Below are 16,870 nucleotides of genomic sequence, written 5' to 3' on the forward strand. Positions count from 1 at the left end.
TTCAGAGATATTATTGCATATCTCTGGAGTAGGTCAGACTTGAACCTGGGTCTCCTGGCTCAGTGGTAGCAACACTACCAATGTGCTATAAGAGCCCACCAGGCAGGAGTGTTTAGATTACTATTTGCAACTCTTCTGATCAAATTAAGAACAGTAAGCAATTTGTTCTTTTTTTATACTGGCTTTCTAATATACTTAAGTCTTACACAGAACAATCTCTAGTAAGTATTCTAGTAATATTTTCCCTCACATTTTCCAAATGATGCACCATTATTTTGTAAATCCATTTGATACCATGAGCAATCAGAGATCTACTAATATTATAAAAGAATACTGGTTTCAAAGAATCAGGACAAAATATATTATAACTTTTTAACTGAATCAACAACGACATTGCATGGAATTAGCACTTTGTAACATATGTGACCATATTTTTGTTTAACCCTACCATATTATTGTACTTCTCCTAAACCCTTTCAGGAAAATGTTCCTTTAACTGGACCTCCTCAATCTGAAATATACAGAATGCTAAGACATTCCTGGCGTTAGCCTTAGCTCAGTGGAAGCATTCATGCCCTTGAGGCAGAATTTTATGGATTTACACCCATTTCCAAAGACTTGAGTATATAGTTATAGATAATATTTAATGCTAATGACAATGCTACATCTTATCCATGGATAAGATGTTAAAAATGAGATCCCAGCTAGGCAAGAGAGTATCACATGGCACTACTTTGAAGAGCAGGCATTTGCTCCAGTGTCTTGGTCAATATTTATCCCTCAAACATCATCACACACAAATAATGTCGTCATTTCCTCATCATTGCAGGACTTCGCTCAGAGTTTCCCTACATCACAATAGTGCCAATACTTCAAAACGTACATAATTCAGTATAAGGCACTTTGAGATATTGTGATAAACAAAATATAAATACAGCTTTTTTTGCCTTGATTATGCTTCAGTAGTTATAGTGGAAATCATTCAACACTAGAAACTGATTGACAAAAAAGCAACAAACCCAAAAATTTTGCACTAATATGAAACTGATGTTTATTGCAGAAAGTGCCTTAACCTTTATATATTTTCATCAATTAATGATTCAATCACATTCAACAAAGGATCTCCTAGTACAACACAAAAGAAAGAGTAGTCTGGAATATACAGAAGAATGTTTCAAGACTTAATAGATAAAACACATCCCCGATATCTTGCTTTCCAATAACTTGTTTGCCTGAACATTATTTTAGAAAACAGATTAAATTACGAGATACAATTGTCTCACGATTGTCAGATTCAGATTAATCCACTAGTAGTTACTTTGCAGACCATTCAAAACATCAAACCTCGGTTTCTTTTTAATACTTGTAGTCTAAGTTTTATATCACAACTGCCGTGCAAGCGTAATTCAGAAGGAACAAAGCAAAAATATTTTGCTCATATATCCATATGATTCTTCTGTTTTGAACACTTAGAGCAGCTAGCCATCTTAATCTCAGCAGGACATGGCTGCTCAGAAAGATGCACACTTAAATGGAGGCTCCACTAGTCTTGCTTCTTTCTAAGTTGGGATGTTGACATTCATATTTGCTGTCAGCTAAAATTAACAACAGCGTTGTAATGGACGTGCCTGCCAATTTGCTAAAAATCTCCTTGGCGGTACTTTGATTGAAGATTTATTCCAAGCCATTCAAGATGGATCTATAATTTGCAAACGTAAAATATTGTGCATGGATTAAAATCCAAAACATTTAAATCTCTCCAATGAAGTATTACAGAAATGAATAATATTGGATTTTAGGTACAGCATTCAAGATTTATGCAGTAAGACTTCAGTTGTAACAATAAAGTATTGTGATCAACACCGAAATTATTTCCAGTATTAATTTGTCTTTTGTAGTTAAAAGCTATGCAACTAGTATAATGCAATTTAATTTTAACAAGGTTTATGAAATTTTTTTTTCTACTTACCATAAAACAAAACTTTTGTTTTGATCATATCTTGCCACTTATGTCTTGTTCTTGATCATGGTTATTTTCTTCATCCAAAAGATGCACAGTTAAGGCCCAATTTAGCACAGCAAACAAAGGTCGGGATTTGTGACAAATCAATCAGCATACTGTTATGACATGGAGGCGAACCTTTTCTGGTAATTAAACCAAACACCCAGAAAAATCTGTCTTGCCTCATAATCTGTCACAATGAGTGACAAAACTCACAAACTCTACTATTTAAAGAAAATAGCTTTTTTTATACTCTGAAAGTGAACATTAAACAACTGTGCACAACTCTAAGCCCCCCTTTTCTCTTAACTGCTTACTATCTGCTTCCAACTCTATAACAACATGTTGTTCCAATAAGACACTTATTTAAATTACATCAACTTAATTTCAAAATCATACAGTTGCTATCTTCTCCTAAGTCTTCACTCTTCTGGCTGATTTCCCTGCGAGCATGTTTCACATGAAAAAGGTACCGTTGATACAGAGGTGTTTTCTCACTTCTTTGAGAACAAGATGTTAGATGGGCAATTAGCTCGCCATGGGTTTTTCTCTCTCTGACCAATTTTCAAAATGTCTGCATTTTATAACCCCACAAACATCAGATCATCTCATCGGTTCAGTATTGGCTAAACAATAAATTCAAACTCGACTGGGTTTTGGTATCCTGGGGCATAATTTAATCTAATTGGTTAATTTAAATTGTTGTCAAAACATCAACCAAAACTCAGGTATCCATTTCACAATCAAACATTACATATTTTCAATTTTCCAGTACACTCTGGGACTGCCATCAAGTCTTATACATTGGTGCTTGTAATCTCAGTTCAGAACAGCATTCTCTCTCTCTCTTCAAAGTACAGTACATACCTTCAATTTCATAACACATACATCAAGCACACATGGAAACCTATTACAATTTTCCCAGAAAAGCTACTACAAGATTTTTTGATTGCCTAACTCTCCCTAAGTAGACACATTTAAAACCAAAACCCAAGGTAAAGGTTGTTAAAAAAAAATCAATGATTAAAAGTCTGCAAGTGCAGAAGGATATCACTGAAGTTTAAATGCTAATACTACATGTGCTATTCAGATCAGAAATTCCAACTACTTTTTCCATTCAGGACAATCACAAGCTGGCCATTTCGATCTTCACCAGAATAGTAAATTCTTTGACATATGTCCTAAAATGAACACACACACACTGTTATCCTGGATTTATAAACATTTTAATTTCTCTGCAATTTAATTAAAGTAGCCATGGGGAAAATACTCGTGCTTGTGCAGTCAGACTCGAAACTTCTTCCCCCCCCCCCACTCCAATTTTATAATGAACATCTGGCAGTGCTGTGGAGGAATCTGTGCAGAACAGTTCATAACATGCATGTTACCTTGATGTTTTAGGCATCTGAGGTTTATTAGTCACCTATTATTTAATTCATGCCCTCAATGTCAATTCGGCTCAGCGTGTGTCCTGGTGTACTGAGAAATTTGGGAGTTTTTAATGCCACATTCATAGCTTATATATGCAGTCTGAATTGACAGTACTGAGGAAGTGACACAGAGCACCTTGGCAATCTTGTATCAACTTTTGTTTTTCTATTTATAAGATGTGGGCTTTGCTGGCTAGGCCAGTGTCCATCCTCGACTGCCAGAGAAGGTGCAACTGCTGTAGCCCACATATATAATGCTGATGGGAGAGGAATGCTAAGGTCTTGACCCAGCGACACCAAGGAACGAAGATGTAATTCTAAGTTAGAATGGCAACTGGCATGGACAGGATCCTGCAGGTAGCTGCATTCCCATGGATCGGATGTCCTTGTCCTTCTGGATATTAGTGGCCATGGGTTTAGAAGGTGCTGTCTTAAAAAAAAGTCTTGAAAAATTTGCGCAGTGCATCTCATAGATGGCACATATGCTGCTGAAGAACACCAGTGGCAAAGAAACTAAATGTTTGTGGATATGGAGCAAATGAAGTTCGGTGCTTTATCCTGGATGGTGCGAAGCTTGAGTGCTGTTGAAGCTATGCTTGTTAAGACACGTAGAGAATATTCCATCACACTACTGGAATTGTGCCTTGTCGATAGTGGACAGACTGAGTCAATTGCCACAAGATTCCTAACCTTTGACCTCTTGTAGCCACAGTATTTATATGGTTAGTCCAGTGCAGTTTCGGGTCAATGATTACCCCAGGATGTTGACGATGGGTGGGTGGGGTGGGATGGAAGGTTGGTTTGTGGGTGGTGTTCAGGCTACAGTCATTGCTTGACATTTGGTAAAACTTTTACTTGTCATTTAACAGCCTAAGCCACATACTGTTGAGCTCTTGCTGCATGGGGACAGAGTTTGTTGCAGTATTTAAGTCCCCAGTGGTGCTGAACATTTGTAATCATCAGCAAACATCCCCACTTCAAATGGGAGGAAAGATCATTGATGAAGCAGCTGAAGATGGCTGGATCTAAAACACTACACAGAGAAACTTCTGTGGAGATGTCATGCAGCTGAGATAACTGACCTCCAACAACCACGACCTTCTTCCTTGTGTCAGGTATGATTCCAACCAGCAAAGCGTTTTCACCCTCCATCTATTCCCACTGACACCAGTTTTGCCCAGGCTTCTTGATGCCATTCTGTCAAGTGCAGCCTTGATGTCACTTTCAATTCTCTGGAGTTGAGCTCTTTCATCCAAGTTTGAATCGAGGCTGAGAGGAGGTGAGGAACCAAAACCGAGTGCCAGTGGGCAGGTTGTTACTCAACAAATACTGTTTGATAATACTATTGAAGATCAATTCCAATACTTTCCTGATGACTGGAATTGTACTGATGGGGTGGTAATTGGCTGGATTAGATTGATCTTGCTTTTTATGTACAGAGCAGACCTGAGAAATTTTCAACATTTCCCTGGCAATGTTTGGAGCACAGGTTTTCAGAACTATTGCCGGAATTCTGTCAGGGTCCACAGTCTTTGCTATATCAAATCACTTCCTCATATTATGAAGAGAGAACTGCATTGGCTGATGACTGGCATCAGTGATGCAGCGGACTTCTTGAGGAGGCAGAGATGAATCACCCACTAACACTGCTAGTTGAAGGTGAGCACAGATGCTTCGGTATCATTTTTGGCATTAGGTTGCTGGGCTTCCCCACTGAGGATTTGTTGAGCTCCCTCATCTAATGAATTGTTTAATTGTCCATAATTGTTCACAATTGGATGTGACATGACAGCAGAGCTTAGATCTGGCTTGTTGGTTGTGAAATTGCATAGCCTGGATTATCACTTGCTACATACGTTGTTTGGCACACAGTCCTATATTGTAACTTCTCTAGATTGACACCTCATTTTTAGCATGGTGCTACTTTTCAATGCCCTCTTGCACTCTTTATTGAGCCAAGATTGATCCCCTAGTTTAGGGGAGCATGCGGGCTGTGAGTTGCAGATTATGTCAGAATACCATTTTGCTACTGCCAATATCACGCTGTCTCACTGAATGTCATGTCCAGAGTTGCTATATTTGTCATAACTGTAATCCAATCAGCACGGTGATAGTGCCACACAATACACTGGAGGATATTCTCTCCATCAAAACGGGACTTCATCTCCACAATGATTGCACAGTGGTCACTTCTACTGACACCCTCACAGGCAGATGCATCTGCAGCAGGCATACTGGTGAAGATAAAGTCAGTATGGTTTCCCATCTTGTTAGTTCCTTCACCATCTGCTGCAAACTTAGTCTAGCAACTATGTTTTTTAGGACTTGACCAACTCACACAGTAGCAGTTAACCAAAATTACTCTAGCCATTGAAATCCTCCATGCAGAGTACATTCTGCTTCGTTATCGTCATCAACCAAGGATTGAGCATTTCTAGTAACCTGCAGGTTTCTTTTTCAAAACTCTTCATGGAGTCTGGAGACAACGCTGAGATCTCCCAGGGCAACTCCCTCCTGAGTGCATACTATTGAGCCACCATATCTGCTGAAAGATGATAATGACTTGTCTAGGACATAGTCACACACTCTGAATCATATCTTACGGGCCACGTCAGGCTGTTGACTGATTAGTCAGTGAGTCAAATCTCCAAATTTTGGCACTAAAAGAGATTGCAGGTTTAACAAGTTTCAATATACGGATACCATTTCTTGTGCCTAGGTCAGTGTCAGGAGGTATGTCTGGTTTAATTCCTTTTTTGAGACTTCATTGTAGTTTGATAGTGTTGTGTTGATTTTAGCTCACTTCACAAAGCAGTTAAGAATTGAATACATTGCAAGAGGTCTGGAGTCACATGTAGGAAAAACTAGGTAAGGACAGCAGATTCTTTTTGGCAAACCAGACGGATTCTCTCCTTTCTTCAAATGACAATCAATAGTGGTTTCATGACCATCACTAGACTTCTAGTTTCAGGCATTTAAAATTCAAATTCCACCCCCTCTGCCAAGATGGTATTTGAATTCTGGTTCCCAGATCTCCTAAATTACTCGCAAAAATGCTACTACACCACAGCCTCACTGTCAGCTTGTTCAGATGGGTACAAAAATGTTGCTTTTTTTTTAAAACAAACATATGAACCTTTGACTAAAATCTATAAAAGCAACACCACAGCGATAGATGAAACGGTGACTCTTACTTAAGAAGCAACACCATGGACAAATTTGATGTTGTATTTGACTACAAAACGGAAACTGAACTTAAGACAACTGACTTACCCTTTGAAATTTCTTCCACATGACGAAGTACACAAATATCACTGCTACATGATCTACATGCAAACACAGATGCTAAGAAGTATTGTAAGAGAATTAAGAAAAAAAGACTACTTGCGAAGAACCAATCCCACATCACTAGTTAGAAATTCATGCGTCACTGCAGCAATGCTCTCACCTCAGAGTCAGAAGGTTGAGGGCTCAATCAAGATGTATGCACACAATTTAGACTGGCACTCCAGAAGAGTGTCAGAGGTACAATATTTTGGACATATAAGATTCCATGGCACTATTGAAGAAACAGTGGAATTCTCTCCAGAGCCCACATTCCTCAGAATATCTAAAACCAAAATTTATTCTGTTGGTCTTAGTAGAAGATTGCAAAATGCAAATTGGTTTATCTCATTTCCTACATCACAAGTGTTGACTACATTTAAAATGCACTTTACAGGTTGCAAAATGTTATAAGCCATCCTAGAGTCATCTCTAACCCTATTCATGTTTATCAAAACAGGAGCATATGCATATTGCAACAGAGCAAACCTTTTCAAAAGTCTGCAATAGACACGAAGGCAGCTTCTCATGATGATGCAAACGACAACATTAAATAAGTCAGTTAACTTTGGACATTGTCAAAATTTGTTTTGATCGGCAGGGTCAGTAATATTCTGACATTCACTGCCAGATTCAAAGGGAGTAGACTACTATCTCCTCTAGCTCCCTACTTCATGAAGACTACACGGTACCTAGATACATAAATACAGCAATACATAAACAAGCCTAAACCTGACAACATGCTCTAGTATAATATGCTCCATGCATTCTTTGTTAGAAAAATGTCCAGCCTATTCTTTCATGAATGCACTACAGGAGTAAATACCACAAAGACTGAAATAAGCATTTGAGAGCCCTCGAGTTTTGACTTTTCTCTATATGGTAGAAACCATAATTAGTATCTGAAATATCAAGGAAATAGCTGCCTGAACAAGAATTTTATCCCCGGGCATCTCTCTCTCACACACAGAAAAACCATTTCCAACAGATCTTTGGTACTCTACTAGTCTGCTGCCTGTTCCCTGCCTATAGAACAGTTTGAAATTGACTTGAATATTAAACATACCTGGAAACTTAAAGAAGCGGCAGAGAGTTGGTTTTCTCAGTGAACTGGTATATTAAGAACTTCTAACTTTCAATGGTCCATGTGGATTGTTTGCTTACAATAGTCTTTTTGGTGTTAAGAATAATTAAACATCATGCCTTTCTAGGTCCTGAACACAGTCTTACAGGCATTTTTTTACAAAAGAACTAGATTAGTCACATGCTGCCAGGAATCACAGCATAAAATTGGATGGTGAATACAACTCGTATATTTCACTTTAGCTTCCTAATAAGACATTTTAAAAAAAAAGATTTTCTAGACCATGCACTTGAATCTTTGCATTTCAAAGACGTCACAAGTACTTTCACATGTTGACAGCATTCTCTCAACAGCAAGCCTTCCTGAGCTGGCAGGCTTCAATTTTCTTTTTGAAAACAATGATTAGTTACAGGCCAAACAAATATTTGGACACACTAAGTTCATCAAAGCAGTCACCATCTACAGTCAAACAGACTTGTTCCCAAGCTTCACATTCAATATGTGACTTTTGCAGTCTTTCAAGAACAATCTTTCCCATTCAACCTTCAGTTTGTCAGGACTTTGTAACACTGTTGTACTTTCCATTGGTGGATCTCATTGATGGAACAGCATTGAAAATGCTAAAATTTAATGACCTAAAAACATTTAGCAATGCACAATGTGTCCTCACTAAAGGCATTTGTATTGACATGTTACACAACACTATGCACATAATATCAAAAATCTATATTGTCCTTTTTGACATATAATTTACTTTATTGTTGCAAGGTTTGTGAAGGATTGTAGCTCAGGTCAAGGTTTAGGGTGTAGGTTTGCTCGCTGAGCTGTAGGTTTGATATCCAGACGTTTCATTACCTGGCTAGGTAACATCATCAGTGGCGACCTCAAAGTGAAGCGAAGCTGTTGTCTCCTGCTTACTATTTATATCTTTCTCCTGGATGGGGTTCCTGAGGTAAGTGGTGATGTCATTTCCTGTTCATTTTCTGAGGGGTTGATAGATGGCATCTAGATCTATGCGTTTGTTTATGGCGTTGTGGTTGGAGTGCCAGGCCTCAAGGAATTCTCTGGCATGTCTTTGCTTTGCCTGTCCCAGGATAGATGTGTTGTCCCAGTCAAAATGGTGGGTTTTTTTTCATCCGTGTGTAGGGCTACGAGGGAGAGAGGGTCGTGTCTTTTTGTAGCTAGCTGGTGTTCGTGTATCCTGGTGGCTAACTTTCTTCCTCTTTGTCCTACGTAGTGTTTGTGGCAGTCCTTGCATGGAATTTTGTAGATGACATTGGTTTTGTCCATGGGTTGTACTGGGTCTTTTAAACACATGTGGGACAACACATCTATCCTGGGACAGGCTAAGCAAAGACATGCCAGAGAATTCCGAGAGGCCTGGCATTCCAACCACAACGCCATAAACAAACGCATAGATCGAGATGCCATCTATCAACCCCTCAGAAAACGAACAGGAAATGACATCACCACAAACCCCAGGAACCCCATCCAGGAGAAAGATATAAATAGAAAGCAGGAGACAACAGCTCCGCTTCACTTGGAGGTCGCCACTGACGATGTTACCTAGCCAGGTAATGAAACAGCTGGATATCATACTTTATTGTATATATTAGATTAGTTTCTGATTTGATTGTATCAATTACGTTTACTAAAATCAATCTTTAGACATCAGATTTAGCTATTTCCCAAATTACGATTCAGACTTCCAGCCAATTTTCCATTTCCAAATAGGCAGCAAGTTCATTTATCCTAAGAAGATTTCCTACCTTCCAAGAAACACAACTTTCATTTTGGTATTATATCAAAAACATTTCCTTTTGAAAAAGTCTGGAGGAAAGTGGACAGGATGAAGTAATGCCACCTATAAGCCAATAAGATAAATAGCTCAGATTCATTTCACTACAGTGTGAACTCATTAGTTTCAGATTAGTTGGCATTGGATACTAAAATGCCCTTTGGTTCTGGGAGAAATCCATCCTGCTGAAAAGGGATAGGGTTGTATCCCCAAAAGGGATTGAAATAAAATCATAATATGTTCAGACAAAGTCACCATTGCTTCATAAATGGGAAATATGTTTTGCTATATTTATTTGGAGGATTTTTCCATTGAGTAGATAATGGAGACCCAGTACATTTCCAAAAGAAATCTGGATGATGTCACACAGGAGGTTAATAGGCAAGATTGCTTCTGGAGTTGACAGCAACATATTAGCAGAGGTCAACAAGTTTGGTTAAAAGGCAGACAGCAGTGTAAATATTAATATGGCATTCTCAAACAGCCAGGCTATTTCTAGACGTGTGCCACAAGGATCAGTGCTGAGGCTTCAACTAATTAGCATCTATAATATTGACTTAGATAAAGAGATAAAGTGATTGAAGATTACAGATGATACAAAACTGGTCAGAAATGCAAGTTCCAACAAAGAATAAAAGTGCAAAGAGATATAAACAGGGTGAGTGAGTGGACAAAAAGTTGACAGATGGGTAAAACAAGAGGAAGAATCTACGACAAAGGAGCATAGGCTCAGGATAAGGGATTGATCATTTGAGACTGAGGAGAAATTTATTCAGAGAGAATTCTCTACAGCGTTACCTCACTTGCCCTCCATGAGAACTGTGAATGATTTATTACTGGCTAGATTTGACAAGGAAAAATCTTTGATCGCTGAAGTGTAATTAATTCAGATTTATCTGCAAGCATTTCTGTACTGCCAGACACAGCACTTGATGACATTGCAACAGTCAGAGGACAGAAAACTCCAGAGATACTACATTTTATTGTTCTAAAATATTGGCTACATTAAAGCATTGCTTGGAGCAAGGGCAGATCTTGTTATAATATTTTCAATAGGACACTCAAAACAGTTCAAGGGCCTCTGACGAACAGTCCTGGGTCACAGTTAGTTGGATGAGGTGACAAAGACTAAGACAGAGACAAGCTCCATCTAGAAAAGAACTGTCAAGCTACACTGCTGAAAAGGCAACTGAATGAGAACAAATGTGCTGTTGGGGACTCCAAGTGAGAAGTCAAGAACATTTGGATGGTTCTTTGCTGTTCAAACTCAGGAAAATGTTCTTGCAGTTAAAAAGCAGCAAAATATTCCACTCATGGCTCCAGAGAAATTCTGGAAATTGATGGGACTCAGAAGCAATGTGCCACTAGCAGTTCAGTACAGGTCTGACCTCGGCTGAAGGAAGACCACAAGCAGTATTACTTCACCAACTAAACAAGATCAGAACACAAGTAATAAACCCAGGAGCAGTATTGGGTTAATGGAAAAACTAAAGTTGTGCCCATAACCGTACAGTTTCCACAAATCCAAAGAAGCACGGTCCCAGGAAAGGAAGGTAAATCACTAGAACATAAGCAGTTGTAGAAGCAGTTTGTAACAGATCTGCAAGGCCAGTTTATCAAAACCATAATCCCATGAGGTTTCAATGAGAATTAGTGACCTGCATTAATCACTAATGTCAGGGGTGAATTTCTGAGAAATCTATGTGGTCACAGTCGGGGTGTTCTACCATTTATCTGTTGCTCACATTTGTATCAAGTAAAGTTTGGGATGACACAATACAAATCGTCATGTGCATCTTTGCAGAATCTAATTTTTTTTTGGTCAACCATCTCCACATATGAGAACATGTTTTATTTGCAATAAACTAACTATTCTATGTTGACGAAAGAAACCTGGCGCACTTGGTCCTAATTCTAATCAGATAAAAGCCAAAAATCCATATTCATCAGTCATATCACCAATTCTGGTTTAAAAACTGCCATAATCAGTGGATGAGTGGAGTGAGAAAATAATCAATGCACCCCTCCAGCCTCTGCTGGAACACAGGGAATAGAGGCAGATCAGAAGCAGGTGGAAACTTGCAATTGAAGCAAAAGAACAACCATGATAGTACTGAACTGCAGAACAGATTCAATAGGCCAAATGCTCACATTTATGTTGATGAGCCTAAATTTAGATTCTAACATACAGATTAGATAAAAACAGTTCAAGCACAGATGCAAAATATGGATCAAACACTAATATTAGACAGATAACTAAAATGCTACAATCAAAAATAATTTGCTTACTGCTTCTACTTCAGAAGGATCATACCAGACGGCAATATATGGATGTTGTAAGGCATCATCTACAGAAATCCGCCTGTCAGGATCAATTACGAGCATTTTTGATAGAAGATCTCTGGCCTGACTTACTGAAATTTAATAAATAAAACAATTTAATGTCTGAAGGGTCTCTATAACCTACTCATTTTGTACATTATTAAATGCACTTAACATAAATAGATTCCCCCCACCCCTCCCAACAGGAGCATTTTGGACAAGCTACAGCAAATACTTTAACATACATAATTTTGCCACACTGACCAAAGAAAAATGTGCTCCTCAAACACTTTCTTTATTAAAAAAATTCAACATGAAAAATATTGCTTGCTTCCTTGTAAAACTTTAAACCATTATGACATTAAGATTTAAAATTGCCAGAAAATAATTAATTTACAGTTTTATTAAACAGTTTTAAACACAATCACCAAGTTGAAGCTTTTAAAAACTTAATGGCACATTATACCCCTGGATTTTGATACATTCAGCAATTTAATTTCCACATAATTTTACATCTGCTATTGAAGTTCTTCATAAAGTTTAAAATTACAAGTGCACACAACACTCTTGAACAGGATCTAAATAAAATTTCAAAAAATAAATCATACCTTTTAACTTGTCACGTTCTGAATCTGCTGGAAACACCCAATCTGGAAATAGTGTTTCAAAGCCAAGCCCCGGATACTTTGGTCTATTCTCTACATAATTTCGTACAGTTGGCTGCAATTTCTTCATGAATTCTGCAGATGGCGTTCCTAGTTGTTCAATAACTTTATTCCACTGATCAATATCTGCATCAACTGGTTCAGGAAAACTAGTTGAAAAGATTTCGTATTCCGTACCAAGCTTTTTTTTTATTTAGTGCACTGTAGTATATTTCAGTTGTTTAATCGAATTTAAATCGACTTGCTCTACAACTTGTTTGACCATTGTAAAGGCATGTGTACAAAGGCAGTAGTCTAAAGTATTCAAAGAAAATGTCTTTACTGCTTCTTGAACTTATTCAGATTATACTACTTCATCAGAAGCAAACAAATCTAATGCCTATTTTAGCAATTAGTTTTTAATAAATTAAATTTATTCTATAAAAATGTCATTTTCACTTCTAGCTCCTTTAATTTGGTTCACAGTAACACAAATACATTGCAAAAACTAACCATGAAAACTCAATCAGGAAATAGGAATTAAAATTGGAGGTTGAAGATTGCAAAAGGAAGTTAAAGTATTCCCAGATTTTAATTGAAGTAAGAAAATGTTTAGAGTTGGAGCTTTTGCAATTAGTCTGGATTTCAACACAATGCAAAGGTTCAGAAGAGGAAACATATTTGTGCAGTTTAGAATAGAAGGTCAAAAGAACACAGATCATAGGAATAAAGCGAAGTACTGTGGATGCTAGAAGCCTGAAATAACAACAACATACTGGAAAATATGGGAGATCTGGCAGCATCTTTGGAGACAGAAACAGAGTTAAGTGTCAAGTTCAACCAGACTTTTCTTCAGAACATTCAAATTTCTGAGGAAGACACATTTTGGACTGGAAGTATTATGATGCTGCCAGACCTACTGAATTCTTCCAACACTGCTCTTATTTACGATAACAGGATTATTGATACACTGTATTCTCATGGTCTCCAAAATTTATAAGTCAATACAACAATAATTGGCAAATTAAAACTATTTAATGAAGATAAACATTTCACGGTGATTCCCATCTTTGTCAGACAAAAATCGGTAACAAGCCATATGAAATTTGTTTTGGGGGTGAGCAAAGCAAGGAAAACTAAAGAGTGTTCAAGAGGATCTTCAAAGAAATGGAAATGAAGAGTATTAAGCTGGGAATTACAGCAGATAGAATCCAAAATGGCTGAAGGCCAAAAGATTTTGATGGATGGACAAGTAGTAAATTTGAAATAATACCAAGTCCTTAGAGGGGTGGAAAGGCTGCAGAGATGATTTGATTAAAACATACAAGATCCCGCAAATCTTGATATGGCAGATGTGGAGAGGATGCTTCCTCTTATATAAGAATCTGGAACTATGGGTCCCTGTTTAAAAATCATTCTTTGCTGACTTAAACGACAATTGAGGTGACTTGCATTTTCTCTTTAAAATTCTCTTCCTGAAAGGTAATAAAGCGGAATCCTTGAATATTTTCAAGGCAGATGTGATAGAAACTTGTCAAAATGAGAGAGGAATATCAGGAGCATACAGTAATACAATTTGAGGTTATAAGCAGATTAGTTATGATCAGCATCAGAGATGCTGAATGCCCGCTCATGCTAACTCATGCATGTATAAATGCAAATGGGATCAAAATGCAAGAACAGGAACTTTATATTGGAAATTTTAGGAACATCAAATTTTGGATGGTGCACAATTTACGAAGGATGGAGATTGGCCAGGAGGCCTCTAATAGCTAAGTCTGATATTAACAAAGGAATGAATGCGGGTTCCAGCAGTACGTGTGGCAAAGTATGGAGTGGTTCTGGCAACAGTGCAGAATTTTGGTGATGGACAGTTATATGGGGTTCTTGAAGTTTACTATGGAGTCATTTGGACTTTCACACAATGAACAATCCAATTCAAACAATAAAGTGAATGGAAGATATTGAGCTTATGACCGAGGCCAAAGAAAATGGATTTGGTCTACCTAATGTTTAACTATAAGAATTTACAGGCCATCAACAACAATGTTGGAAAACCTGGCAGCACTAAAGCTGTGGAGGGGGTCAAAAGAGGCAGCAAAGAGGTTGAAGATGATGGTGCCAACGTGCAGCAAGGAGTTGAGGATTAGGTGTCATTGTTAGAAATGTCCAGGGCATAATTTGGTGGAAAAAAGCAAAAACAAATGTAGACAATCTCAAAAGCTGGACCAGAGGAGCAATATGAGAGGAAGCAGTTGCATTTGACTGTAACAAGCTGTCAAGAATGTTGGATACATTACAGCACAGTTATAGACCTTTGTGATTGATTAGGAATCTCTCTATAATGACTGAGCAGAAATGGATTAGAATGATTTAAATACTCGGTGGTGGGTTTGATGAGATGAAATTCAGGAAGCAATATGCTCATGGACGCAAAGGTTAATCCACAATAGACAGCAGTTTGCATTGGCAGATGAGGATAGGATTTTTGAAGAGAAAGTAAATAATATTTGGAAGGGAAATGAGCAGTACGTGATGAGGAAGAATTTGTTACATGTTGGACAGTATGGGATGTAAAGTAAGTGAAGGTGGTCAACAAGTTGATGGTAACAGGATAACAGAAACCCACGAATGCTATGAGATAAACTACAGAAAGTAGTCTTAGAGTTTAGGGTGAGGGTAGGGATAAGAAAAAATGGCAAAGGTGGTCTCAGTCATACAGTGTATGAGCTTTGTATTTTTGAGGGGAGTACAGGTGAGCAGTATTTTCAGATTTAAGGTCAAGATTAATGGCATAAAGAAGCTGAGTTTTATCTTTTGGTTAAGTTGCAATGGTAGATAGTTTGGTCAGAGATCAGTGAGGCACAAAACTGTTTAGTGTGGTCCAGCCACATCTAGAAATGGATGATTAATGTGGTGCAAAATTGGATATGTTCACACCTGTCCCTGGACAAGGGCACAAAGCTGGAAAAGTACACTAACAGACAACAGGAATGGAACACTAACTTTTTATTGCATACAAGGGCTTCATAGATTGACAACAGCTGACCAGATGAAAACCTGGAGAAGTATTGCAGCATATTGAGAGCGTAAGACTAAATAGTTGGCAGTCTTGATGTGCAAATGTACAAACTGAAGAGTTGTCCGAATATGAACACAGAATGAGTGAGGTTACGTGATATCAACAAGTGCAAAGCACAGACACCCCAAGAAACCAAACTTGGAACAGAAACATCAATTTGCTCCTTTTCCAAGTTTATTTTCTTGCATGTCAGTCTCAATGAATGCAACATGAAAAGATTTTATCAACGTTTATACTTTCAATTACCAAACAATTATAAGGTATGATAGCAAGTTCAAGGAGGTGGCCATGTGTTTAATATGATATTTTATATGGACAGAAATTAAGGGAGAATAGGAATTCATAGAAATCAGTAAGGACTTAGATGAGCGCGGCAAGGTGAGCAAAGTTGGAAATTGGAATCAAGGACAAATCACCACTCAGCGCAGATAGGGTGGATATCAGCAAAATTTTAAAAACGGGGGAATAGAATAGCAACAAGGATTTTCTTTATACTGAGGCAGTTTTGTGTTCCTGAATGAAAAAATTCTTGAAGAATGTATACATAGGGCGATGCAAGGTTGGCAAACTGGCAGTATAGTTAGAAAAGAGGGCAAAGCAATTGGCTGGTAAAAGGGTTAGGAGGGAAATCACTAGGAAGGAGAGAAATAGAAATGTGGCCAAGAAGATTACCTCAGAGTACAAAGGGATCTTGATCAGATGGGCTAATGGGCACTCTGGCAGATGCTTTAGATCAATGTGAGGTGCTGCATTTGGAAACACAAATTGGGGGAGGACTTATACACTTAATGCTAAGGTCCTGGGAAGTGTTGCTGAACAAAAAGACCTTGGACTGCAGGCTTAAAGTTCTTTGAAAGTGGAGTCACAGGTACATAAGATAGTGAAGGTGTTTGGTATGCTTGCCTTCATTGGTCAGCGCACTGAGTATAGGAGTTGGGAGGTCATGTTGCAGCTGTACAGGACATTGGTCAGGCAACTTTTGGAATACTGTGTGCAATTGTGGTCTCCCCGCTATAGGAAGGATGTTGTAAAACTTGCAAAGGTTCAGAAATGATTAATAAAGATGTTGCCAGGGTTGGAGGGTTTGAGCATTGGGAAGGGCTGAGTAGTTTGCGGCTGTTTTCCCTGAAGCATCGGAGACTGAAGGGTGACCTTATAGAGATTTATAAAATCATGACAGGCAT

The 16,870-nt window shown here is 38.1% G+C and overlaps 1 protein-coding gene across 11 annotated transcripts in view; it reads right to left on the minus strand.

Annotated features, from left to right (window-relative positions):
* Positions 1 to 1,036: 1,036 nt before the first annotated feature.
* Positions 1,037 to 16,870, minus strand: part of LOC122556642 (mitogen-activated protein kinase 9) — a 57,852-nt gene continuing 42,018 nt past the window's right edge. For 6 of the 11 annotated variants that reach the window (XM_043703601.1, XM_043703602.1, XM_043703598.1 and 3 more), the window contains 3 exons: positions 12,569 to 12,751; positions 11,928 to 12,052; positions 1,045 to 1,699 (listed from right to left, as the gene is read on the minus strand). In XM_043703601.1, coding sequence (XP_043559536.1) covers positions 1,640 to 1,699; positions 11,928 to 12,052; positions 12,569 to 12,751 — 368 coding nt within the window. In that variant the 3' untranslated portion in view covers positions 1,045 to 1,639. Of the gene's footprint in view, positions 1,700 to 1,969; positions 2,038 to 9,629; positions 9,705 to 11,927; positions 12,053 to 12,568; positions 12,752 to 16,870 lie in introns of those variants that run through there. The other 5 variants (XM_043703604.1, XM_043703595.1, XM_043703603.1 and 2 more) reach the window with 4 other exon arrangements.

Source organism: Chiloscyllium plagiosum, chromosome 14 (genome assembly GCF_004010195.1).
Source record: "Chiloscyllium plagiosum isolate BGI_BamShark_2017 chromosome 14, ASM401019v2, whole genome shotgun sequence".
In the NCBI taxonomy this organism is placed as follows: domain Eukaryota; kingdom Metazoa; phylum Chordata; class Chondrichthyes; order Orectolobiformes; family Hemiscylliidae; genus Chiloscyllium; species Chiloscyllium plagiosum.